At 40.6% G+C, this 26,895-nt stretch overlaps 1 protein-coding gene across 1 annotated transcript; it reads right to left on the bottom strand.

The window, feature by feature from the left end:
• On the bottom strand, positions 1-25,320 carry LOC130909093 (synaptopodin 2-like protein). The gene is made up of 4 exons (XM_057825169.1): positions 25,116-25,320; positions 18,830-19,212; positions 16,092-16,450; positions 1-7,535 (listed from the first exon to the last, which is right to left on the bottom strand). The coding sequence occupies exons 1-4, from the start codon at positions 25,215-25,217 to the stop codon at positions 5,170-5,172; spliced, it is 3,210 nt and encodes a 1,069-aa protein (XP_057681152.1). The 5' UTR covers positions 25,218-25,320; the 3' UTR covers positions 1-5,169.
• Between the last annotated feature and the right edge of the window lie 1,575 nt (positions 25,321-26,895).

A 26,895-nucleotide genomic window follows, 5' to 3' on the forward strand; every position in this document is an offset into this window, starting at 1 on the left:
TCTATTTTTATTTAGCCGTCATGCCCCGATGGAAAAGAAACAAAAAAGAAATATCCCCCTCTTGTTCCACATAGAGGTTTTTCTTGTTTCTACATAGTTTTTTCTATGTATGTGTTATATTTTCGAAAACCAAACTTCAGAAACAAGAGATGGGAATAAGCACATACTGTAGGTGCAAGTCATGTTCAGTCTCAAGTCTAAACCTTCAAATTTAAAGCAAAAGTCCCAAGTTACTGTGGCAAAAGTTATACAGTCATTTGATGGGTTGGGTTAAGCAAGTCAAAAGTGAAGTCATAAGATCTTGCTCACAACATACAGTGTAAAATGTATGCCACTTTGTACATTCAAAATTCTCATTCTTAATGGTCCCAAATCAGTCATTGTATTGCCCATTGCATTGCATAATTGACTTGAAGCTTCGTTAAAGATTGACCAGCTAGCTGTTAACTAATTGGAAAGTTAGACCATTTATCTGTCTTTGGGTTTTATACTGACAGATAAGGTCAGATGTCATCGTAATTGTGACTTTCTTTTGCAATTTTCTCAAAAACATATTTCTTGATTCTAAATATTCTCCTGTTCAGCGCCACCTCCGTTATATGTGTTTCATAAAGGGGGCCACTGCCCTCCACATCATAAAACACACTGGCAGGTCGACGGTGTGTACGGTGGCCGAGAGGAGTCAGGGCAAATGCTAAGTCCAAACACTTTGCAAACAGAAAAAAATGCAAACCCCAACGGCGACCACACGCATGCTATTTTTAGACCGTGACGTCGCATCGTAAAGCGGGAGTAAAGCCGAAGTGGGACATTATAGACCCGCCCTCGCATAGAAACAATGTTATTTGTGCTACTTTTCTCCGGTAATCTTTCAAAAACGAACATGCCGATCACACATTGCTTTTTTGGAACTTGTAGAAACGCCTATAGACATTACGACATATGAAGGATGTTTTCTTCATACGTTTTCCGAAACCAAAACTCGGGAGGAAAGCGTGAACACTGAATCAACTTGCGTGGACTTTAACACCAGCTCGGTGAATCCATTCACATTTCATATGCAGTAAACATTTTGTTGGGTTGGCATGGTCTTTCAGAGGACAAAGAGGTAAGCCATTTTTATATTTTTAAGTTATTTTTTAGCATGACGTTGTGCCGTACTGCTTCTGTCTGACAATGAATGACCTGAAAAGGATTACAATGGTATCTGACGACCACTGTTACCGTTACTGTTTTTAAAAAAAAAAAAAAAAAAAAAAACTTCAGTAAGGGGGAAGTGTAAATAAATTATAGAATTAAGATTTGTTAATAACGAAAAAATTAAAAGTGTTAGTTGGCTGTCACTGAGTAGCATTTGCGATCGCTACACAAAATATAAATTCCCCCCAAGAATGGTCAGAGACGTAGAACAACCACAGGATATAATATATAGGAAAGACAGGGCTGGTGGTGAAGGATAGTGTGTTGAAACAGGAGAATGTCATTGTCAGTCACTCAAGAAAAAGGTGTCGATATAAAAGCTAAGGCTATGCTAAGGTTGGCTCGTTTTTTTTTTTCCGTCTTTTTCAGCCCCCGACACTCAAGCCATCTCTTTAACTGAACATTTTTATGTACTTCCACATCTTTGCAAGTGAACATGGCACCAGGGACATCCTTTTCGGAGAGAATTGGTAGGTTTAGCTTTGTAAACATCTCCTTTGTACACGATTTCTATTCATTTCCTATTGGGGACAAACGGTGTCCTCCCTTAGCAACAGTAGCTAAAGTCATGAATATTAATGAGCGGAAGTGATGTGTTGGTTGCGGTACGCCATTGCAAATGCTTTGCAAAAGAAAAAAAATGCTAACTGCCACAACACGATCCCCAATTCCTAAAGCGCGGTTGCAAATTGGCAAAAGCACAAACCCCAATTGCCACAACGTGAAAGCAAATGGCTGGCATCGAAAATGCAGCACAACAGCTAAATCACGCAGCACGACTGCAAGGGGATGACCGGGAAGTTAGGACGACACTTTGTATATTGCTATATGTTGTTTGTGACCATCTCTACGGACCTCCATGAAGTTGCCCCCCCATTAGACGCAAATTCATATAAAAATGATGTCCGCCATTTGTGCTGTAAAAGTTTTGTTTGTGCTGCTTTCGTTTTACAGATATTTACAATTCTTATATAGGTAAATCTGCGGTCTGCAAGGTTTTGAGGTTTTGTAGACACAGTATTATGCTTTTATTGAGATATTAATTTCGAGTGGTGACGTCAGCTCGTAGCTTTTCCTTAGCTTAGCTCCCGCGGCTAATGGAGCGTACCGAATCGATCAATAACAGAGGGGAGTCCCAACAACCAGCACGATCATAACACAAACAAGTGTGGGTCCATTTTGCAGTTAATTGGGGGGCTTGAGATTAATTTAAATGATGAAGTCACTCAAAGCCCCTCATTTACTGCAAAATGGTCCTGAAGTGTTGCCATTCGTTTGTGCTACGTTGTGCTAATTGTTAGGACACCCCTTTGTTATTGAGAGAGTTGGTACACTCCATTAACTGCAGGAGCTAAACTAAGGAAAAGGTATGAGTGACGTCACCACTCAAAATTAATATCTCAATAAAAGCATAATACTGTATCTACAAAATCTAGCTGACCTCAGATTTGTTGCGCTGCGGGTTTTTACTATTGTGCTTTTTGCATTCGTGCTGCGAGCCATTTGCTGTCGTGCTGCGAGCCATTTGCAGTCATGCTGCAAGCCGTTTGCAGTCGTGCTGCAAGCCGTTTGCAGTCGTGTTGAGGCAATTGGGGTTCGTGCTTTTACCAATTTCCAGTCACGCTCTAGGAATTGGGGATCATCTTGTGGCAATTTGCATTCGTGTTTTTATCTTTTGCAAATTGTTTGCAATTAGGGTTCGTGTTTTGACAATTTGCAATCGCGCTTTAGGAATTGGGGATTGTGTTGTGGCAGTTTGCATTTGTGCTGTTTTCTTTTGCAAAGCGTTTGCAATTGGGGTTCGTGCTTTTTTTCAATTTGCAAAGCGTTTGGACTCAGGCATTTCGCCTGACACCTCTCGACCACCGTACTTAGCCGCGATGAATGCAAATAGGCAATACTTGTCAAGTCACATAGTGCAAGTGTAATTCCAAGCTTGCATAAGGGGCCGTTTACATGGTGACTCTCCGAGAAGACGAAAAATTTCATGTTTGCATTTATATGGTTCCATCTCCATTCGAACAATGTCGCAATTCCGCATAAAAACGATGTAGTATTCATGCCAGGCCCTAGGGGGCAGTGCAAATTTACAAGGCGACAGCGAATGATGCACTTTGACCTCCTCAGCCCGGAAGACAACATGCCCGCCTACTCCAAGCAATGGCATTTTCTTTTGTCCAAAAAGGCACAAAAATGGAAACATTCAGCATATTTAAATTGAAAATATTATAAAAACAGTAAATTAAAGCCGACGTTCCGCCATATTTGCTGTTTTTAATGTTTTGTAGCACCGCTGCGCACGCCCAATGTGACATGTACGAGTGCTGACGTTATTGGCGTGGTCCCGCGCAGCGGGAGCTTTTGGTATGCATGCAGAGCAAGCCCCCCTCAAGCCCCCGCAATCAAATTCTTCCACTTTGGAGGCAGGATTCCAAGGTTTGCATTTTTGCCTTCAGCCTTCGCTGACACCATACGAATGCGAGGCCACTCTGCAACACAGTCATTGCGTCGTGTCGCAGAGTCGCCATGTAAACTGCCCCTAAGTTTTAGCCAAAGAAGTTTTGCGTGTTAAAATCGGCAGTTTAGGTTTGACATGACTCGAGTCTGCCTTCTATCACAATAACCAAACGCTACACTATCTTATAATATTTTAGTAAGGAAAAAAAGAAAATATAGCGTGTGTTTGCATAATTAAAGCACAATCTGCAAAAGGTTGGACTACCAGGTGCATCTAACTTGACTTGGGTGACTAAACGTCCTATTTTGCCCGGACATGTCCACTTTTCACGTCCTGTCCGTCGCGTCTGGCCAGGTTTTATTATTATTTATTATATACGTTCATGAAAATGTCCGGTTTTCATTATTTTTCACGGGACCAATTAGCGTGTGTTGAAATTGACTGAAACTTTGCACAAAATACTACTGTACTGTGCTCTCTGTGACGTGTTCCCAGAGAGCCTGAGAGTTTTTTACGATCAATACGTATATAATCAAATGCTCATGTACCCAAAAGTGTAATTAAGTCCCAAGTACCTTTGTTCTACTTTGGATACAAATTTGGGTACAGGTACACTTGCTAAATTTACTTTTTGGCAACTGTTGACTTCTGTCGGAGCTTTGTACTGACGTGATTTGTAAAATCCCGTTTAGTGTCGCATTGTTGCTCTGCCGATAATTGTAAACTTTTATAGCAATGTTTGATTTTGCCTCAGCTACCGGTGCTCGCTAATAAGGTAGCTTAGTTTGTCATTTTATTCCGGTTATTGTTTGCGTGCAATCTAGAACATTGAATGAGAATAACAGGTGAGTGGAAATAACAATTTGTCCGGGACAATTGTTGTGATAGTAATTTATAAAAATGTTTAGTTGGCACATTGCCTACTGTATGTGGTTATATATTTATATATTTTTTTATAAAAGTGGATTTTTCTGTCCAGACGGAGAAGGCGCACTTTAAATATATTCAAGTGATTTAGGTACCTTTGAGTGGACTTCGAGTAAAATTCAAGTATCTGAAGGCCGGGCCGAGTGTCCTCTTTTTTGGAAATCAACATATGGTCACCCTAAATTTGACAGGAGTTTCTTTAAACTTCATTGGATGTCATATTTTAGCCTCTTTCTGATTCCCTAAAATCAGTCCTTTCACACATACTCTTCTCGTTATTCAACATCTTTCCACTACCTTTCTATTCACATTTAATCTCTCTCTGGTACATTCGCTAAACCATCATGTTGCCTTTAAATTATAAGTCAATATGTCAAGATGGTTAAATCAAAGAGAATCTGAACTATCCCCAGCCCCACAAAAGAAAAAAAAAAGATCATATTCTTGATCTCGTACAGTCCATACAGCAACATCTCCAGCACATGTCTGTAGATGTGAATAACAATAATACCAAACTCAAAGCATGTGGACTTTCTTTTGAAATAAAATGGTTTGTATTCAGTCCAGACTAGCATATGCTATTTTTAATTAGCAGTGGACCCAGGGCGCCACACGCAAGGTTGTAGTCCCAGGTTGGAGGTGCTGAATCGGGGTCTGGGAACCCTGCTGTACTGGCTTCCTGTGGACGCCTGTGGGGTGGGTGCAGTGGATCTGAGAGGGCTAAGATCTGGGGCGCTCTTAAACTGCCTATCAGCTTGTTGAGGCTGGAGATGGGAGAACATGGGAGACTGGACGGCATTTGGAGGTGAGATGAAGGTAGGGAGTTGAGGGAGGGGAGCTGTGGGCGCAGGGGGTATTGGAGGGGATAGGGGCCCAGGGGACCACTGTGATTGGTAAGCAGTGGGAGGTGTTTGGGGGTGATAGGCTGTTTGGGGAGGCGGAGAGGCAATGTCAGATCGCCAAAGCGGTTCTCCAAGTGTCGTGGCAGATCGAGGAACGATCACCTTCAGGGCAGGGCTGGTGGCTGTTGGAGGTGGTGTGGAGTAGCGTTTCACCTCGTAAACTCTTGCCGTCTTCTGAGAACCACCTTGCTGCGGACCGGAGGAAGAGTCTTGGGACCCACCATATGTGAACAGAGATGAGTTGAGCTGGTAGGGTTGGTGTTTCATGACATCCACCTGATTTTTGGTGGATTTCTTCCCTTTTGTTCCAGCTGATCCAGACTTTGTCACCTCTGCCTTCTTCTGGGCTTTTGGAGGGCAGGAGGGTGACAGGAGTGGATTATAGCTGATTGGAGGAGGGGCACGGATGTTGGAGGAGTACTTCCAGGTAGCTGGCAGGGATGGCGTGGGTGAAGGCTCTCTGGTCTGGGAAGGAGAGAACAGTCCCGGAGCGGCGGAGGGACTCCGCTCAACGACATAACGATCCATTCGGTTCTGTCTGCGGGCAAACAGCTGACCCCCTTTTCCTGCCAGCTGAGGCCCTTGAGTGGTATGCGGTTTTGGGGCCACTGGTGGCGGCCTTGATCCTCGCTGAGCCTGCATGAAGTTGCAAGCCTCGGCTCCCAGGCGTAACCAGTCCTCCTCAGGCCCAGACTCGTGGCCAGCTTCGCAACTTGATACAACGGCAGACTCTGCAGCTGTGGTTCTCGTAAAGCGATCATCCATGTTTTGCACCATGGACATCAGGGCAGGGTTCGGTGACACGTCTTTACTGCGGATGGCACTGAACATTGGCTTCTTGCTGCTGCGACTGCGAGCGTCATGCAGGATACCGGTACGCGCAGCGGGCACTGAGATTCGCTGCTCACGAGAACCCAATGAATCTGGGGCTAAGGTTTGAGGGGTCGGCGCAGTCACCATGGGAGCAGGGATCATGGGATGAGCGGCTGTGGAATCTTGATTCGGGGGAACAACGGAAACTTGGACCTGAGAGATGGGAGACATTCCAGGTGAGGGTGTTGGATGAAAGGAAGGGGGAGAATGAAATGGCTGAGGAGGGGAGAAAGATTGAGCAGGGTGGGCAGGTGCAGGTTGAGGAGTGACTGGAATGGAAGGACACAAAGATGAGGGGGGTGAGAGGGCTGAGGAGCTGACCGAGGGGGAGACGCCATTGTTCCGAGGCGGGATGTAAAGGGAGGTGCTAGACACCGCTCTCCTCCCATCCACAGACGGATAGTGAGTAGGCGCGATAGTGACCATGGAGACAGCCGCTGCTGGTTTGGGCTGGGGAGGTCGGAACATCACGGAGGTCACTGACGAGCAGGGTGTCGTGGGGCCAGGAGTGAAGGGGCGAGCTGTGCGATTGAGCGCAGCTGGAACTGAATGGTTGTCAAAGTTTGGATTTGGGCTGACATTGACATGTGGGCCATTTTGATTATTTAGTGGGGGTGTCAGAGGAGGTGAGCTTAGTGTAACACTAGCCCGGCTTATAGAAACTGGACAACCGTTGACAAGGGGCACCTCCGGAGCAGAAGACTTCGGCGCGTCCAGTTGCTTCATGGTCTCCTGCCCGAACACTTCCAAGCTTGGAATTTGACTTACAGGTGCCTCAAAGCTCAATTTTTCACCTCCTGGGCTGTTGTTATTCGTTGCTGATGGTGTGGTCGGGGGGCAGGCGGCACTCCTTCTGTCCAGCAGGTCTAAATAACCGCTATCCCAGGTAGGGTCAAACGAGGCTGAGAAACCCTCCTCGTCAACTTCAGAACTCTGAATGGAGCTCCCTCCTTCCTCCTCCGTCTCCCCCTCGGTGCTTTCACCCCCTTGGTCTTCCTCAGCCTTGCCGAAGCAGGTCAACGTGTACTTCTTGGCTCTCTGCCGCCGCTTCTTGAACATGAGCACTCCTTTGGAGTTTGGGTTGGGTGCATCAGTCAGCAATGAAGCGATGGAACGGCATTTGGTGCGAGCTTCTTTTACCTGCTTCTCCACCAAACTCTCCCCGCGCTGTAGCTCTGCACAAGAGAAAAACCAAAATGATATTCAGACAAGGTATAAGCACTCCTTTGTGTGGTAACCCCACTACTACACCCATGAACTACTAAAAACATTTGTAGTTTGTACAAATGCTTATACAGAGTCCATACCTTTTAACTTAAGTACCAGATGGGAATCAGTCCTAATACTTTGACAATGGTCTTATTTCTTTTTTTTCTACATACAGTGGTATGAAAAAGTACCCTAACCTTTTGGAATTTCTCACATTTCTGCATAAAATAACCATCAAATTGTCAAAATCACAAAGATGAAAAACCACCCAAACATTTATAGGTTTTAATGTTTTGATGAGGATAGTATGCAAACAATTACAGAAGGGGGAAGAATAAGTAATTGAGCCATCACATTTAATATTTTGTGCCCCCCTTTGGCAGCAATAACTTCAACCAGACGCTTCTTGTAAATGCAGATCAGTCTGGCACATCGATCAGGACTAATATTGACCCATTGTTCTCTACAAAACTGCTGTAGTTCAGTAGGATACCTGGAATGTCTGGCTTGAATTGCCGTCTTTAGGTCATGCCACAGCATCTCAATGGGGTTCAAGTCTGGGCTTTGACTCAAGAAAGTGTATTTTGTTGTTCTGAAACCATTCTGAAGTTGATTTACTTCTGAAGTTGATTCATTTCTGTGTTTTGCATTGTCTTGTTGCAGCATCCATCCTCTTTTTAGCTTCAACTGTCTAACAGACAGCCTCAGGTTTTCCTGCAAAGCATCCTGATAAACTTTTGAATTCATTCTTCCATTAATGATTCCAGGTTGTCCAGGCCATGAGTTAGCCAAACAGCCCCAAACCATGATGCTCCCTCAACCATGCTTCACGGTGGAGCTTTTCCATTTTTCCTCCACACATGCTGTTGTGTGTTGCTCCAAAACAGTTCAACTTTGGTTTTATCAGTTCACAAAGTATTTTGCCAAAACGTCTGTGGAGTGTCCAAGTGCCTTTTTGCAAACATTAAACGAACAACAATGTTTTTTTAGATCGCGGTGGCATCCTCCGTGGAGTCTTCCCATGATCACCATTCTTTGTCATAGTTTTACATACTGTATAGTTGATGTGTGCACAGTGACTGTGTTCTTTTTATATCTGCTTTATATTGCGCTGAACTCTTGGCGTCATCTTTGGTGGACGGCCACTCTTTAGGAGAGAAACAACAGTGCTAAACTCTCTCCATTTGTACACAACTTCTCTGATTGTCGATTGATGAACATCCAGACTTTTAAAGATGGTTTTGTATCCTTTCCCAGCTTTATACGAATAGAAAATCCTTGATCGCGGGTCTTCAGACAGCTGTTTTGACCGAGCCACGATGCACATCAGACAATGCTTCTCATCAAGACAATTCTTACCAGATGTGTGTCCTGGCAGAGCAGCTTTAAACAACTCATTAGTAGGTAAAAATTGGTTTCAATTGCTCTTTAAGTCTCCTTAGACAGAGGGTTCACTTACTTATTTTTACCCCTTCTGATATTGTTTACATGCTATCCTCATGAAAACCTATAAATGTTTGGGTGGTTAAACCAAAACTGTTTTTTCATCTGTGTGATTTTGATAAATATCAGATCATATTCGATGGTGATTTTATGCAGAAATGTGAGAAATTCCAAAAGGTTCAGATACTTTTTCATACCACTGTAAGTATCGGTCCTTCTACTTAAGTGCAGAGTCTGAGTGCCAGCTGAGGCAAAATGGTCTGGGCTGATTTTTTCACTATGGTGACAGTGAAGATTAGCCATGACAGACAGTTGTAAGTATTATGGGTTTACCATGAAGAATTCCTGCTGCACTCCAATGATGAGCTAAACAGTCCGGGGTGGTTAGATCAGTTTCTATTCCATACGCAGATGCAGTTCAGTCCCTTGTGTACAGTATGTAGCTCCTTTGAGTCAGAGGCTATTTACAACTGTGACAACCTTTACTAGTCTCACATTTATGATGAACAAAATAATGCAATGAATAAATAAGTAAACTCACAAAACAAAACAAAAACCTAATATATTTGTAGGCAGTAAAACACGCATGTCTCATTTATTTTTAGTATCAATGAAGAAAAAAAAAAAGAATTATACAACAATATGTATAGAATATATTAAATTATTGTGTATATATTCACTGGATATTACCTAGAATAAAAGATGTCAAAATCTTAGTACTTAATATGAAGGAATTCTGGTTTTTTATCTAAAAATATCTTTTTGATTATTTAAAAATGCAAAATTTGGAGCTATAGTAAAAGCATTTTTTGTTGCATTAACAAAATGATACAACATTCATTCATTCAATATGAGAGTTTAGAGTAATTTGGGAGCTGGTAAGATGAATCCTTAAAGCTCCACATAGAAGCAATAAAACATGTAAAGTTCAGAAGAAAGTTTAAAAATAATAATAAAAAAGTTGCTGTAAATTATAGAGTTCAGACGTAGATTAGATTTGATTCTTTAATTACAGTACAGATGCAATAGATTAATTTTCAGCATCTTTTCCAATGGAGCATTTTTGTCTTACCTTTGTGTCTGCTTGTCTGTCCACCTGCTGAATGAGTTGTTGGGTCCCTCATCTTTCAAGACCAATTTTATACGCGAGCGTGTTTAACCACCCCCAGGACCTCTTTCACACAAACACACACCCTCGCCCTCTGCTACTATGAGGCAGCGGTGGCTGCTACCTCTCTCTTGGTGTTAAAGACCTTTTGTTGTCTCTGTCTGATCGCCCAAAGTGACGCATTATGTCAAGCCACTATTCCTGTCTGCCTGACCAGTATTAAACACCTGTCTCTCACACACACACAGAATCTGGAGACCCCTTCACCAAGAAATATTTAGAGAGTGGTGTCATCATTGGGCCTGTGTACAAATATATACTGTATACCAGTATGTATACAGTATACTAAGACATGTATGAAAAAAATTTTTGCATGACTAATACTATTCTTCAGTATTAAATAGCCAGAATAAATGTGCCTTGATTGTATTTTTTTTTTTTTTTTTTAGTTATTCAGGCGAATTGATTTTGTCTTTTCTGTTACAAAAAAAAAAAAATGTTAAGAAAGTTATACTTTATTGTAAGTTGATCTATATGATTTTTTTTAATGTTAACAAGGAAACAATCTTATGCAGTGGTGTGCTTATAATATTTTATAGACAAATGATGCTATTTACAGTGGCGGCGGAAAGTTGGGGGGAACACGAAACATTTTCTTGGCGGACATAACAGAAAATAATTGAGAAGCACTGCTTTAGATTGATGAATTACCGTAATTTTCACACTATATGGTACACCTTACGCTAAGCCCCACCCACCAAATTTGACACGAAAAATGGCATGTGTTCATAGATAAGCCTCACTGGACTATAAGCCACAGCTGTCCTCACTGTGTTATGGGATATTTACACCAAAAGATATAAACCGGTAACACATTATTTGACAGTGGCATCATACGACTGTCTTTAGACTAAATGTACCACCATGAAGTTTTGAACCAATTGACTGCAAAGCTTCATTGCTTCAAGAAGCTTCATTTGGCCATCACTGCTCCCTTGGGGGAGACAGTCAACCTCTGCTGCCACCTATTGTCAACACTGTTGTTGTCCAACATGCCTCCTAGCATGCACTGCAGCGCTACAGATGTAAATAACAATCCAAATTTATGTTCGGTGCTAATTATTTCTTCAATTACTGTTCCAGTTGTTTCATTCATTGCTAGTTATGGTATTCGGTAACACTTTATTTGACAGTGGTGCCATAAGACTATCATTAGACAATCATAATTATGATATGACACTGTGATGAGCATTAATGAATGTTTATAACAGATGTCATTTTGTGTTATCCGGCTAATTAGCTCACTTATAAATAATGTAAAAGATCCAAGCTGGACATAAATAGAGTTAGTGACATAGTTTGCCGGATGACACTAAATGACATCTGCCACAAGCATTCAGTAATGCCCATGATCGTGTCATGTCAGAATTATCACGGTCTTATGACGCCACTGTCAAATAAAGTGTTACCTATTAACCCGAATAAATCAACAAACAAGCCCCACTGGACTATAAGTTGTTGGATTCAAAACGAAGGAAAAAAGTAGCGGCTTATAGTCTGAAAATTACAGTACGTATGTGTTATTAGAAGTGCTTTTTTTTTTTTCTTTGTTTCTTAGGTTTAGCAGTTGTAAAATACAAATTTACAGTACCACAATTGATATCTGTTATTCAGTAAGTAAACTATCATTCTTAGTTCCCAGATAATACAATTTTGTGATATGTTTTTAATTGTTAAAATAAATGTTATCATTGAAAATTACCTGATTATTTTGTACTGCATAAAATAACTTCTGGTGATTTTTTTCTCCAAACAAAATGTATCATTGGATTTGACAGGGAAACTGAATATACACACACATATACGTATATATATACACAGTGGTATAAAAAAGTATCTGAACCTTTTGGAATTTCTCAGATTTCTGCATAAAATCCCCATCAAATGTGATCTGATCTTTATCAAAATCACACACATGTAAAAAAAAAAAAAAAAAAAAAAAAAAAAAACTGTGTCTGCTTTAACTAAAACCACCCAAACATTTATAGGTTTTCATATTTTAATGAGGATAGCATGCAAACAATGACAAAAGTGGGGAAAATAAGTAAGTGGACCCTCTGGCAAAGTAGACTTAAAGATAAATTGAAACCAATTTTTACCAAACAAGTTAGGTCAGGTGTGTGCCCAATCACTGATGAGTGGTTTAAAGCTGCCCTGCCCACTATAAAACACACACCTGGTAAGAATTGTCTTGATGAGAAGCAATGTCTGATGTGCATCATGGCTCGGTCAAAAGAGCTGTCTGAAAACCTGCGATCAAGGATTGTTGTATAAAGCTCGAAAAGGATACAAAACCATCTCTAAAAGTCTGGATGTTCATCAATCACCAGTCAGAGAAGTTGTCTAAAACTGGAGAGAGTTTGGCACTGTTGCTCCTCTCCCAAAGAGTGGCCGTCCACCAAAGATGACGCCAAGAATTCAACGCAGAATACTCAGAGAGGTAAAAAAAGAACCCTAGAATGTCTGCTAAAGACTTACAAAAATCCCTGGCACAGTCCAATATCTCTGTGCAAGCATCAACTATATGTAAAACTATGGCCAAGAATGGTGTTCATGGGAGGACTCCACGAAGGAAGCCACAGCTGTCTAAAAAAAAAAAAAAAAAAAACATTATTGCTCGTTTAATGTTCGCAAAAAGGTACTAGGACACTCAGTAGAAGTTTTGGCAAAATATTTTGTAGACTGATAAAACCAAAGTTTAATTGTTTGGGAGTAACACACGTCATGTGTGGAGGAAAAATGGAACAGCTCACCACCATCAACATCTCATCCCCACAGTGAAGCATGGTGGAGGGAGCATCATGATGTAAGGCTGTTTTGCTGTGTCAGGGCCTGGACAACTTGCATTTATTAATGGAAGAATTAATTCAACAGTTTATCAGGATGTTTTCCAGTAAAACCTGAGGCCGTCTGGCAGACAGTTGGAGCTAAAAAAAAAAAAAAAAAAAAAGGATGGATGCTTCAAAAAGACAATGATACAAAACACAGAAGTAAATCAACTTCATAATGGCTTCAGAAGAACAAAATACACGTTCTGGAGTGGCCAAGTCAAAGTCCAGACTTGATCCCCATTGAGATACTGTGGCATGACTTAAAGACAGTGTTTCATGCCTGACATCCCAGGAATCTGATTGAACTACTGCAGTTTTGTAAAGAATGGGCCAAGATTAGTCCTGATCGATGTGCCAGACTGATCTGCAGCTACTGGAAGCGTCTGGTTGAAGTTATTGCTGCCAAGGGGGGGGGGGGGGCTCACAAAATATTAAATATGATGATTCACTAACCTATTTTCCCCCTTCCGTCGTTTTTTGCATACTATCCTAATTAAAAATATAAAAACCTATAAATGTTTGAGTGGTTTTAGTTAAAGCAGACAATGTGTTTTTTCATCTGTGTGATTTTGACAAAAATCAGATCATATTCGATGGTGATTTTATGCAGAAATGCGAGAAATTCCAAAAGGTTCAGATACTTTCTCATACCACTGTACAGTACATACCAGTATATATACAGTATATAACATATAGCGTATATACATATATACAGTGCCTTGCAAAAGTATTCGGCCCCCTTGAACCTTGCAACTTTTCGCCACATTTCAGGCTTCAAACATAAAGATATAAAATTTTAATTTTTTGTCAAGAATCAACAACAAGTGGGACACAATCGTGAAGTGGAACAAAATTTATTGGATAATTTAAACTTTTTTAACAAATAAAAAACTGAAAAGTGGGGCGTGCAATATTATCCGGCCCCCTTGCGTTAATACTTTGTAGCGCCACCTTTTGCTCCAATTACAGCTGCAAGTCGCTTGGGGTATGGTTCTATCAGTTTTGCACATCGACAGACTGACATTCTTGCCCATTCTTCCTTGCAAAACAGCTCGAGCTCAGTGAGGTTGGATGGAGAGTGTTTGTGAACAGCAGTCTTCAGCTCTTTCCACAGATTCTCGATTGGATTCAGGTCTGGACTTTGACTTGGCCATTCTAACACCTGGATACGTTTATTTTTCAACCATTCCATTGTAGATTTGGCTTTATGTTTTGGATCATTGTCCTATTGGAAGATAAATCTCCGTCCCAGTCTCAGGTCTTGTGCAGATACCAACAGGTATTCTTCCAGAATGTTCCTGTATTTGGCTGCATCCATCTTCCCGTCAATTTTAACCATCTTCCCTGTCCCTGCTGAAGAAAAGCAGGCCCAAACCATGATGCTGCCACCACCATGTTTGACAGTGGGGATGGTGTGTTCAGGGTGTGTGTTGCTTTTACGCCAAACATATCGTTTTGCATTGTGGCCAAAAAGTTCAATTTTGGTTTCATCTGACCAGAGCACCTTCTTCCACATGTTTGGTGTGTCTCCCAGGTGGCTTGTGGCAAACTTTAAACGAGACTTTTTATGGATATCTTTGAGAAATGGCTTTCTTCTTGCCACTCTTCCATAAAGGCCAGATTTGTGCAGTGTACGACTGATTGTGTCCTATGGACAGACTCTCCCACCTCAGCTGTAGATCTCTGCAGTTCATCCAGAGTGATCATGGGCCTCTTGGCTGCATCTCTGATCAGTTTTCTCCTTGTTTGAGAAGAAAGTTTGGAAGGACGGCCGGGTCTTGGTAGATTTGCAGTGGTCTGATGCTCCTTCCATTTCAATATGATGGCTTGCACAGTGCTCCTTGAGATGTTTAAAGCTTGGGAAATCTTTTTGTATCCAAATCCGGCTTTAAACTTCTCCACAACAGTATCTCGGACCTGCCTGGTGTGTTCCTTGGTTTTCATAATGCTCTCTGCACTTTAAACAGAACCCTGAGACTATCACAGAGCAGGTGCATTTATACGGAGACTTGATTACACACAGGTGGATTCTATTTATCATCATCGGTCATTTAGGACAACATTGGATCATTCAGAGATCCTCACTGAACTTCTGGAGTGAGTTTGCTGCACTGAAAGTAAAGGGGCCGAATAATATTGCACGCCCCACTTTTCAGTTTTTTATTTGTTAAAAAAGTTTAAATTATCCAATAAATGTTGTTCCACTTCACGATTGTGTCCCACTTATTGTTGATTCTTGACAAAAAAATCAAATTTCATATCTTTATGTTTGAAGCCTGAAATGTGGCGAAAGGTTGCAAGATTCAAGGGGGCCGAATACTTTTGCAAGGCACTGTATATATATATAGCGTATATACGCACACATGTGCGCTCACCCCCACACATTCGCATGACTCCTGCGACATCCATAGCACTCCAGCTATCAATGTGCAACATAAGAAATGACATGTCGTATGTCGTTGAAAGCCTCGCGAGAAAACTTATCCCTCCCTACGTCATAGATATTTAAACACATTTACGTGTGAAGAGGCAACTATCAACTATCACAACATTACATTAGAAGTGAGAACTTTCACTTGTACATGGAAACATTTCATAAGTAAACACAATGTAATGTACACTAGTTTTGATACCTTTCATGTTACACCCAAGTGGTCTGTAGGGGGAACTATGAATGTATTCAGTTATATAAAGAAAGCTTAGCAACTGTACTACCTCTGAATCACCCAGGCCAGAAATACAGCTGACGTCTTGTAATGCTGAAATTGCAGTGAACGACCACTTGAAGGCAGTGAAGCAACATCACGTTTAGTATGATTACAGTTCGGTACACTTCTAACTTAGTCTGCTTCAGAAAGCTTTTTAGAATTGAATGATATTTGTTTTCTTGAATGTATCATACCACATTATAGCCTTATTAGGGGGATTTTTTTTTTTTAAACCAATGTCTATATTTACATATTAGATTTCTGAGATTTGTATGCATCCCTAACCTTGATATAAAATCCAAACTGTAACCCTGACGAAGAATCTTGACCCGAACTTTAATTTTAAACCAGGTTTTTTTACATCACACTCACTAGCTTGTCGTGCTTTATCCATGTAGGTGGCGGCGAGCTCCTCACTCACAGGGCCCTGCTGAGGTCCCACCATGGGCACCAGTTGACTGCTAGATCCCAGCATCAGAGCTTCCTTGGCCCGCTCGGGAGACACTAGAGGCGGGCAGATGCAGGCCCCTGCCTCCTGGAAGCCGCTGTCTCCTTCACCCTCGGTCTCTCCTTGGGCTCGCTCAGGGGTGGGGGTGACCGAGTGCGGGGTGAGACTGTGCACAGGTGTGGTCCATCCCAGCTGGGGTGGCTGGTAGATGAAGTCCTTGTGTGGAACGCCGTGCCACTGCCCTTGCAGTGGACCACCCGCTGCTTCATTTGCACTCTCATAGCTTCCAGACAAAGGACAAACCACATATGATACAGTGAGTGTAATTTGTTCCATGATCACATTCGTAATTTAAATCTCAAATTGCCTTTCGTAAATAAAATGAATGGAATGACAATGAATTTACCCAACAACAAGAGGCAAAAGTTAAAAAGCAGGATTTTTTTCAAATTATTACAGGGTTTATGCAGCTCACTAAAAAACATTTAAAGCCATTAAATGCATATACGGTAGTCAAAATTCAGACATTTAAAAAGCATTAAACTAAATATTCGAGGCATTAAAAAATATGTAAACTTGATGGATAAAAAAAAACTTTTTTTTTTTTTTTACATAATTTATTACAGTTGTCTGATATTATCGGGAAGCCTATAGCATCGGCCGACAAAAGCATTTTAAAAGGATATCGGATAATATCGACATCGGTTTTGGGCCAATATGCATGTTGCCTTCAAAGTGAATGTAGAAGATTTCCGCCTTTGTACTAGAGCCGGTCACAACTTAGCTCAGCAGTTATGTTTATTGACCATTAGATGTCTCTAAACTAAGATTCTTGGACCATTTGCATTTATGGTCCAAATATTAAATGAACAATAAATGATTGAAAAATAATGAATTAAACTCATTACATACCTACATCACTTGGAGTTGGACAATATCGGTTATTGGTTAAAAAGTCATTATCGGACAACTCTACTTACAATGTATATGTGTGAAACCAAGGGCGTAGGTTTGCATAGAGACGGTAGGGACGTAACACTACCAAGTTTGCAGGATGCTCAAATTGTCCCCACCAACCTTTAAGCAACCTTATATACATTATATCAGGGGTGAGCAAACTATTCCACAAAGGGCCGCAATGGGTGCGGGTTTTTGCTCATACTCATCATGAGGACAATCTTTCACCAATCTGATTTCTTACAAGTGCAATCATTTGATTGCAGTCAGGTGCTTCTTGTTTCCACTGTAACCTCATTGGTTAAACTGTCTGTGCTGAATCAGTTGGAACAAGGACCAGGACCCACTGCGGCCCTCGAGGACCGGTTTGCCCACCCCTGGATATAATGAGTTCAGTTATCCAGGTAATTTGGATTTTATTCCCATATGTTGTAAGGGTAGACCCTACCATTATTAAGTTAATTATTTTCAAACTTACATTTACCCCTTTTCACTTGTCAATTTTCCCCCCTCAAATGCACGTTTGATTGGCTGATGACTTGACCCACACATCTGCCCCCTTCGAGGAGGAGGGATATTAAAAGTTTTTTTCAGCCAGCAGCAGCCACTGTAAGTAATTTAAAAAGACGCCAATGTTGTGGAGGTGGGAAACACACCACTAATTTTGCTACTGAAAGTCTGACCTGCATCAGAGTTAGCATAAGATTAAACTGTGTGAACTTGCTAACCTGCAAAACTCGAGTAGGAAGCTACTTAGAAGTGTCCTTCTGTTTGTTTTTTCTACTGTTAACGTTAATTAAACTGTGAGAAATGTAGTGAACTCTGCTGAAAACCATAGACCTAGAAAAACTTGAGCAAGAAGCTGCTTAGAAAAAGACGGGTGCTGCATTACCGCATATGCTGCTCACACAACACAACATACACACAAAATAATCATAATTAACTAAGTACATTAAAAACAAAAATTGGGGGGATGCCAAGAGCTACCCACCCTAGCGTTGTGATCGACTGGTCAATTGTGATCGACATAATAAGCACCCCTGATTTAGCATATCAATTAAATAGGTTCATATTCTTGAGAAATGTAGTTCTGACCTCTGTTTGCTCAATCTGTTTGGTCTTATTAATGCCCCATTCCGAGCAAAAAGTGTACATGTAGGTTATGCTGTTATATCGTCCCTACCAATGTTGAGAACAAACCTACGCCCTTGTGTGAAACTATCTGCAGTCAAGCATGGACATTCAATTAGTTTAAGGTGGTATTAAAAGTGGCATTAAAAAGAATTAAACGAGATTTGCTGATACCTGTAGAAACCCTGTATTATTAAACTGGGCTTAAATGACTAGATGTCATTAAAAGTTTAAGAGCTGTATGTGGTCTTGGTGTGTGTCTGACATTGGTGATGTTCCTGACACCTCTCTGTGTCCTTTCTCTGCTGTGTTAGAGGTTTGAATGTTGTTCCCCTTTTTGTAAGTGCAGTAAATCAGCCTTTGGGTCATAAATGATTCTACTCCATAAATTCTGCATTGCAACAGGGGCCCAAAATGTTGTAATTTAACGGCAAAATTCATGGATAGTCTCTTAACCCCTTGGAGTGCTGTTTTGGAATTTGTAGCTTTATGACTTAGACTGCTCTTGTCACCTGTCTGATTCTTTTTTCCTCTACGTTGGGCAGAGGATTCATCGGACACAAATCTTGCTTACCCACTCATCTCAGATGTCTCCTCCTCCTCCCCATGGTTGTCGTAGCGTGCTGGTGAGCGGGCGTGCGGAGACGTTCGCCGCTGGCGACGGTGGGCGTGCGAGCGCGTGTCGGCATCGCTGTCCGTCTCGCCGTAGTAGGCCTCGCTGTCTGGCGGCGAAGTGACCCCGTTGGGATCAACGGAGGTCACAGAGAGAAGTGGAGGTGAGCAGCGGGCCGGATAAGAAGGGGACCGTTTGACCCTCAGGTGCAGCGTAGAATTCTGAGCATCGATGAGACTCATGGCTTGGGCGTGGCTGAGATTGGTGCACGAATGCTCGCCGATGGCAACCAGCTCATCTTGCTCCTTCAGCCCTGCTCTGCATGCTTTGCTGCGCCGGCGTACCTGCACATAGGGAATTAAGCAAGGACCGTAAATATATACCATGCTAACAATAGAAACAAGAGTTCAACAAGTTCATTGAAAGCCTACCACAACAATCTTGACTATTTCAACATGATACTGAAATAAAGAGCAAAAAAATGTGATTAATAGAAGCCCCACAAATGTTTTAAATTGTCTATATTGCTTTTAAACTGCAAATACAACATAAATCGTGATCAAAAACTCTTTAACATTTCAAACTCATCCTACAGTATGGACCTTGTAAATGAAATGCGCACACAACAGACTCTCCACTCTTCCTATAAAAACACAGGCTAAACTTAGGGCCTCCATGACTTACAGAACTTGTCTCTCAGAGATGAGTGACTTAGGTATAGGTCAATTTTGTGATGAATAATGGAGTGTGTGGAAAAATTACTCTACTTGGCAATTAGAAAAAAAGTGTATAGACACGTTTCCTGAGCGAAACATGGACACCGCCATATTTGACATTTTCTGCTACAGACTTCCGATTTAGACAGAAAAACATGAAGTGCGGTGAAAGTAAGCAGTGTGTAGACAAAGTTAAAACTGCAAAATTAAACCAGAGGAACCCACGGAATCTCCAAAAATAGATTCAGCAAGACATAAATGCAACTTTTGGACTTTCTGTGTTGTGCGTTTGTTCTCATCACTTTGTTGATCGTTCGTGGAGAAAATTCCAACAGTCTGTGCAGCCTGTTTTAGCATGAGGCATAGATTGATACGCCGGCCATGTGTGACCAAAATGAGACAAAATTACAAATAGTATCACAGTTGCCAAATGCAGAAGGGCTGACACAGATTTTGTTGTTATGAAGAAATACTACAAAATATTGTTCATCTGGTTAGATTATACTAGTAGTTATGGTGTTATGAGCTCATCACACATGTACATCTAAACACAAATGTGTGTCTTTTTTTTAATTTTTTTTTTATTGAAGGTATTGATCGCAATAGAATGTTCGGACAACATGATTCCATTTCTTGTTTTATTTAAAACGATTGGTTCATGTGCAAAACAGGTCAATAAATCACAATTTATAAAATTATTGGAAAAATATTAACGAAGGTGGAGTCGAGCCATCTGTCATCAAAGTCATCATCAACGTACAGTAAGTGTTGTTGTGAGGCACATCAAGTTGTCTTCCCTTGCCTAAGAGTTTTCCACCTGTAAACAAAGGAACAAAAAACTTGTAACATTTGCATTTATGCGTTTACATAATTGTGTCATCCCGCGCGTACTGATTAGCAACAGTCTAGCAGAAAATAGCATGTGTTGCAGCCACAGCAGTACAGTAGTTGTAGTAAATAAAATTAAACATCATCATAATTACAATCATCATCATGATAACAATATCAAAGACAACAAGTCGTTTCATGAGATTTTAGTTTTAGTATTGTTTGAGCACCGGGCACATGAAAATGCAGGGATAGGAACGACATACCTTACATAACACAGCGGCAGCATGGCTAGATAAACACCCGGTCTTTGTGGTGGCACATGCTTGGTTCCACATCTGCCTTCATGAACATGTTGTCGTCTGATGTCGTGATGATGGCAGATGGATGCGGCACTTCCAAATTGTCTTTTTAGAAGGATTTTGATGAGTTATGCCACTCCAGGTCCACTGTTGTTTTGGTTTGAGAAAGTGTAAAATGGAAGTCGCGAGCAGAAATGCGAAAATAAAGCAGCAGGGCCGAGACTCAAAAGTGATATTTGCCATTTGGCAAAATGGATTTTGCCATGTGGCTTTTTTTTTTTGCCATGTGGCAAAATGGATTTTGCTATGTGGAATGTTTTTTGCCATTTGGCAAAATTGATTTTGCCATATGGCAAAATTATATTTCTACTTGTGGCATTTTTTTGTTTGGTATGTGGCAAAATGGATTTTGGTTTGTCGCATTTTTTTTCGGGGGGGGGGGGGTTATTGCCTTTTTGGGGGATATATGGCAGTTTTAAAGGCCATGTACATCCATGCCATTGACGGCTATGCACGTCCAAATTTTCCATTCATTTTAAACGGCAGAAAAACATGTTTGGCTGTGATTTTTGGCCATACATTTAGCATTACACCACATTGACATTCAACTGGCAACAAAGTAAGCTATGCCAGTGACGACTATGCACGTCCAAATTTTCCTAAATCCAAATCCATTTTGCCACATACCAAAAAAACTGCCACATGACAAAGTCAATTTTACCACATGGCAAAATCCATTTTGCCACATGGCAAAATAAATGCCACATGGCAAAATCCATTTTGCCACATGACAAAGACCACTTTTGGTTCTCTCTGTCTCTCAAGTAAAGTGGAAGTACCTCGGAAAGTTGTCTAATTGCTCAAAGTAGAAATCTGACTCGCTTATGTCCTAGCAAATCACATTTCTATTAATACATTTCATGAAATATTTATGAAATTTGATATTCCATGCATCCCTTTTCCTCTATTTCTCCATGGTTCTGCATTAAATCCCAGAATTCCCACCTCCATTCCCTTCATCCATCTCTTCCAGGTGAATCCCAAGGTGTTTTAAGAAACATTCACACCAATGTGTCCTGGTTCATCCCCGGAAACTCCTGCTCGTAAAAAGTGCCTGACACTTCAGCATGGGGGCATCCTAAACAGATACCTGAGCCACCTCATCTAGCTCTTCTCAGTGCGGAGGCGTAGCAGCTCTACTCTGACCTTCACTCGTCTTGCTGCATAACAAGAAGGTTAATATGCAATCTATCTTGTCATTTACACTGTTAAAATATTTGACCATGCATCAGAATAACTCAAAAGTGTGTTCGTCCGTGAGTGCACACATTTTAATCCTTATCTTTCCACACACACTTAAACACATCTTATCCAATAAGTGCAATGATGAGAATGTTCCCAGTATTTTGCGGTTATCACTATTACAGACATGTGCAAGGACAACTTCCTCTTAAACTTTTTCACAGTTGTACACGTACACACAATACTAGAGGAATCTATTGGCATGCAGCATATGTGAGCATAATGAAAGAAAGGGTTGGACAGCTGCATCACTCGTCTGGACTAAAAGAAGCCTGTCATGTCATCATTTAGCGAGCATCGCCCACATACACAGAACACAACTTTTTAGTAGTCATCAAAAGAAACGTTGACATTAACATGAGGAATTAGGTAAAATACAAGAAAATATGTGCATATATGTGAATGTTGTGTCTTTTATCTTTGTGTGTGAACAGGAGGCCTTTTTCCATGACTGGCTTCCAGCTCCTCTTAACGGGGGTTATTCTTATCCTGCAGCTCTTTGCCCCACCATTCCACGACCAGGCTTATCTGAGGTATGTGCAGCTACACATACATGCAAACGCACACATATCAACAGCTGGATGCACACACACTGATCTTCAGCATCAGAGAGTGGGAGCAAATCCAAATGGTCTTATTACAGGGTGAAAAATGGCCTTTGAATGATTAAACCTCATTTTAAGGCTTAACATTAATACAATCGCATAAAATCCAAGTTACCTTCATTATCGAAGGTCGACAGCTTAGTTTGAAACTTGAGTTTATATCCGACATGTTCACACTGTTTTGTGACCCATATAACCATAAATGAAATGTGAGGGGCACAGCAGGCATCGTTTAATAGGACAGAAAGGAGGAGCACTTAATTATTAATTTCTCAGGGTCTCATGCATATAACCGGCAATTGCACAGTCTTTTAAGTCCTTGTCGCATTGAGAGCGGCTCTATACAGGGCACCAGATTGAGGATGGATGCTATTTTGACTCATTACATGTGGTTGAAATGACAAATAAACACCCTTGGATGCTGAAAACACAAACATAAATGTTTAAAAAAACAAACAAACCAAAGCAGTCAGATTAAAAGATTCCTTTGGTTTAAATGACATATTGCTTTGTCTGCATACTGTAGGTATTGACTGTTTTATTGCATCACAATATTGTAATAAAAAAACAACAGCGCTTACAAAAAACTAAACGCCTCAGAGAAGTTAACAAAAACTATCCTGTGTCCCTGGATTACAACCCCTTCAAGCTGGAAATTTTGTAACGCGGATGTTGGTGCAACTTATGTTGACAGATAAAATAATAAAAATGTCGTCTGCGAAGAATGACTAATAAATGGCATGGTCTTATGAAGACTGCACAATAGACAAGTTTTATTGGTATTCCTAGAATAGAAAGGTGGTACCATTTTGATTGTAAAACAAAAAATACACTTTGACGCACACTAAATTGTCATCCTGTGGGATTTGTATTCAAACCGACATGGTGTCGGTTTGAATTCCAACTTTTGTTTGATGTTTGATACATATTATGAAATACATTTCTAACAATCACATTCATGTTTTTTGTTTGGATTATGACAGTAAATTAAAATGACTTGGGCGATAATTGTATTTGGTTAATGACATCAAAAACTCGAGAACTTCCCTCTCAACGATAATAATGACCATTATCTTATCCAGAGGTGGGTAGTAACGCGTTAGTTACTTAAGTAAACTTTTTGAGAGAAATGTTATTTTAAGAGTAGTTTTACTATGCTTATTTGTGTAGATATATGAAGAAAAAAATGCTACTCTTGTTCCTCTTTTCCTCTTTATTCTACAAATTAGATTTTTTTTTTTCAGCGATGACAACAGTTAGCCTGGTACTCCAGACTCACCGCTGTTCCAGCTATTGAGTCTGGCCACCATTAAGCGGATAAAATTTCCAGGGCGGAGCAAGCCACGGCAAACAGACAGCGGAGTGGACCAATCAGCGACAGGCGGGACGAGGGACTTGCGCGCTAAAGTAAACATACGAGGAGAGCGGAGTTTATTCAACATGGCTAGCGCGAGACAGACTGTTGTCAATGACTTGTGTCGATGTGTTTTTGGTAATTTAAAACTGATTTTACCGTGGTTTGGAACATATTCTCGGCTCTCCTGTTCGCCATCTGTGTTGTTGTGGAGACGACTTCCGACGCGGAAGAGTGACGTTGCTCGTTAAGAACACGTCACGCAAATAAACGAATCTGATTTGTCGAATGATTTTGTACTTGCTCGAGAGGCCGTTAATGGGCTGGGTCCCAGACTATTCTCTCAGTGTTTGAAAAACACAGGGAGAACAGTCTGGCCGTGCCAGGCAAGACAACAGTAGCTCTACCAGTTTCACCAATGAAACGTCACAACAATAATAACAAGACTCCATTATACCAATCAGACTCAAGCTTGCCGTTCTATGATCACGTCGGCCTGTTCAATCACGTGGGGTCTTTAAAGCACCGTAAAAAAATAAGTATTTGAAATAGAGCGCTTCCCTGAACATGACTCGAAAGCGCGGATTTTAACCTGTCTCCCAGTTTTTATTTAGTACCAATTGACCACCCAAAACCAGAAATATGATCCTTTTAATTTCATAATAGGAACTCTGAAGGACCTTGTCACTATTCAAACTAGGAACTATTTTCTCCACTAGAGGGCACTTATGCTGTTTGGATGAATGATGCTTCATTCCAATATTTTTTTTCTCTCGCTGGAATTCAATTTTGTTCTTTGGCTTAATGTGGTTATGTAATGGGTTATTGTACAGTGTAATAATAACAGTTCATATAAATAACTTTGTGCTGAGAAAAAAAATACCATTATTTTAAAAAAAAACTTTTTTTTTTATCAAACATTGGAAGAAATTACTAACAACGTTATTCATTACATGAGTATTCTTTTCACCAAATACTTTTATACTTGAGTACATTTTATGGATGATTACTGTTACTTGAGTAGTATTGTTTTAAAGTAACGCCACTGAGTAAAGTTGAGTAAGTTGAGTAAAGTTTTGAGTAAAGTTTTTGGCTACTCTACCCACCTTTGATCTTAAGTAGTCAGACACCGGTGCGTACCTTTGCCACCTGTAGAGGCTGTTGCTGCTCTTTTCCTCCTTGAAGCCTGAACCCCCATGGAGAACCACCAGAGAGGGAGACCACAATCTCCTCTGCGACCATGTCTTCTCCAAGCCTTCTTCAACGGTACAGTATGTGTGTTTGTGTATGTGAGGGTCTTCGTTCCCTCACACTTGAGTCCAGTGCAACACGGCCCAAGTGAGGTGGAAGGATAGACGTGGGGGTCTGGCAGGCTTGCATCTGCTTCGACTGGAATGCTGTGTCGGAGGGCGGGCACTTGGGTGATGTGTGTGTATTTGTGTGTGTGGGCGCCTTCCTCATGCCCTTGTATTCAACACATGCCATGTCACTCTCTAATGGGATGCTTGCTGATATACCATCCCGAAATAGTAACACACACACGCACATAGTCCCTTTAATGCGAGGAGGGAGGGGGGCTCAGCAGAGGAGAGCAAGGGGCAGCACAGGTGGTGTTGGTTGTGGTTGGGTTGGTATTTATGTTAAGAATTTGACTGGGTTTATAGTTTTTTCTTTTAGGGCTTTCACATTAATGCGTATGAATATTGATTTGAACAACAACACAGTGGACATGTACAATCAACAGACAGAACATTAGGTAATGTGACGCAGTTTAAATTATAGGCAAACACAATTGCAACAACAACAAAACCAACTGAAGTTAAATTTTGAGTGACAAAGTTTAAGTGTACAAAAATGATTATTTCCTGAAAAAGGAATTACTATATAAATAAATAAATATTATTGTTATTATTATTTGCTAACCTGCAAAACTCGAGTAGGAAACTGCTTTGAGATAAGTGTCCTTCAGTATGTTTTCGACTGTTAATGTTAATTGTGAGAAATGTGGTGAACCAAGGTTTAACCCCTTCTCCCCAATTTTCATTTTTATTTCATTTATGTGGTCTTAAAGCAGCCCAAAGGAGGTTTCATTTTTTTGTTGCCTTCCATTTTTATTTATTTTTGGTATTCCCTAAGACGTTTTTTCAGTTGTATTTAATTACTTTATTTGGACAGACAATGTTGAGTGGTTTTAAGACAATTGTCTATATTTTCACTCCTGGATAGTGAAGAGATAATTTTGTATGCTAATATAATTTAAATTCTGTTCAAATATTGCAATTCAAATTTGCTGAACAAAAAAAAATGCAGACATTTATTCTGGAAGTTTTCCAAATGTTTCTTTAGGAGGTTTTGAAAACAAAGGTTTGAATCGAACGATGTATCACTTGAATTAATACATAGGAAAGTTGGTATACGTCAATACAGATTTATTTTTGCATTGATCATTTAGCCTATAAATTAATTAGGTTCATATTCATGAGAAATGTATCCCTTGCCCCCATTCACCCAATCTGTTTGATCTCATTAATGTCCCGTCCCCAGCAAAAAGTGTACAAGCAGGTTATGCTGTTATATCGTCCCTACAAATGTTGAGACCAAACCTACACCCTTGTATTGTTCCTACTAATGTTGAGACCAAACCTACGCTCTTGGTATCATAACAACAACAGTACCTTATAGATAAATTTGTGTTGAGAAAAAAAATACCAATATATATATTTTTTTTAATGTAAGCATTTACTCACAATGTTACTAAATTGTGTATTATTTTCACCAAATACTTTTTTACTTGTACTTGAGTACATTTTTGGATGATTACTTTTACTTAAGTAAGATTATTTTTAAAGTAACGATACTCTTACTCATGAGCGTTGGTCTCAACATTGGTAGGGACGCTATAACAGCATAACCTGCATGT

The sequence above is a fragment of the Corythoichthys intestinalis genome, chromosome 21 (assembly GCF_030265065.1).
Source record: "Corythoichthys intestinalis isolate RoL2023-P3 chromosome 21, ASM3026506v1, whole genome shotgun sequence".
Lineage (NCBI taxonomy): Eukaryota > Metazoa > Chordata > Actinopteri > Syngnathiformes > Syngnathidae > Corythoichthys > Corythoichthys intestinalis.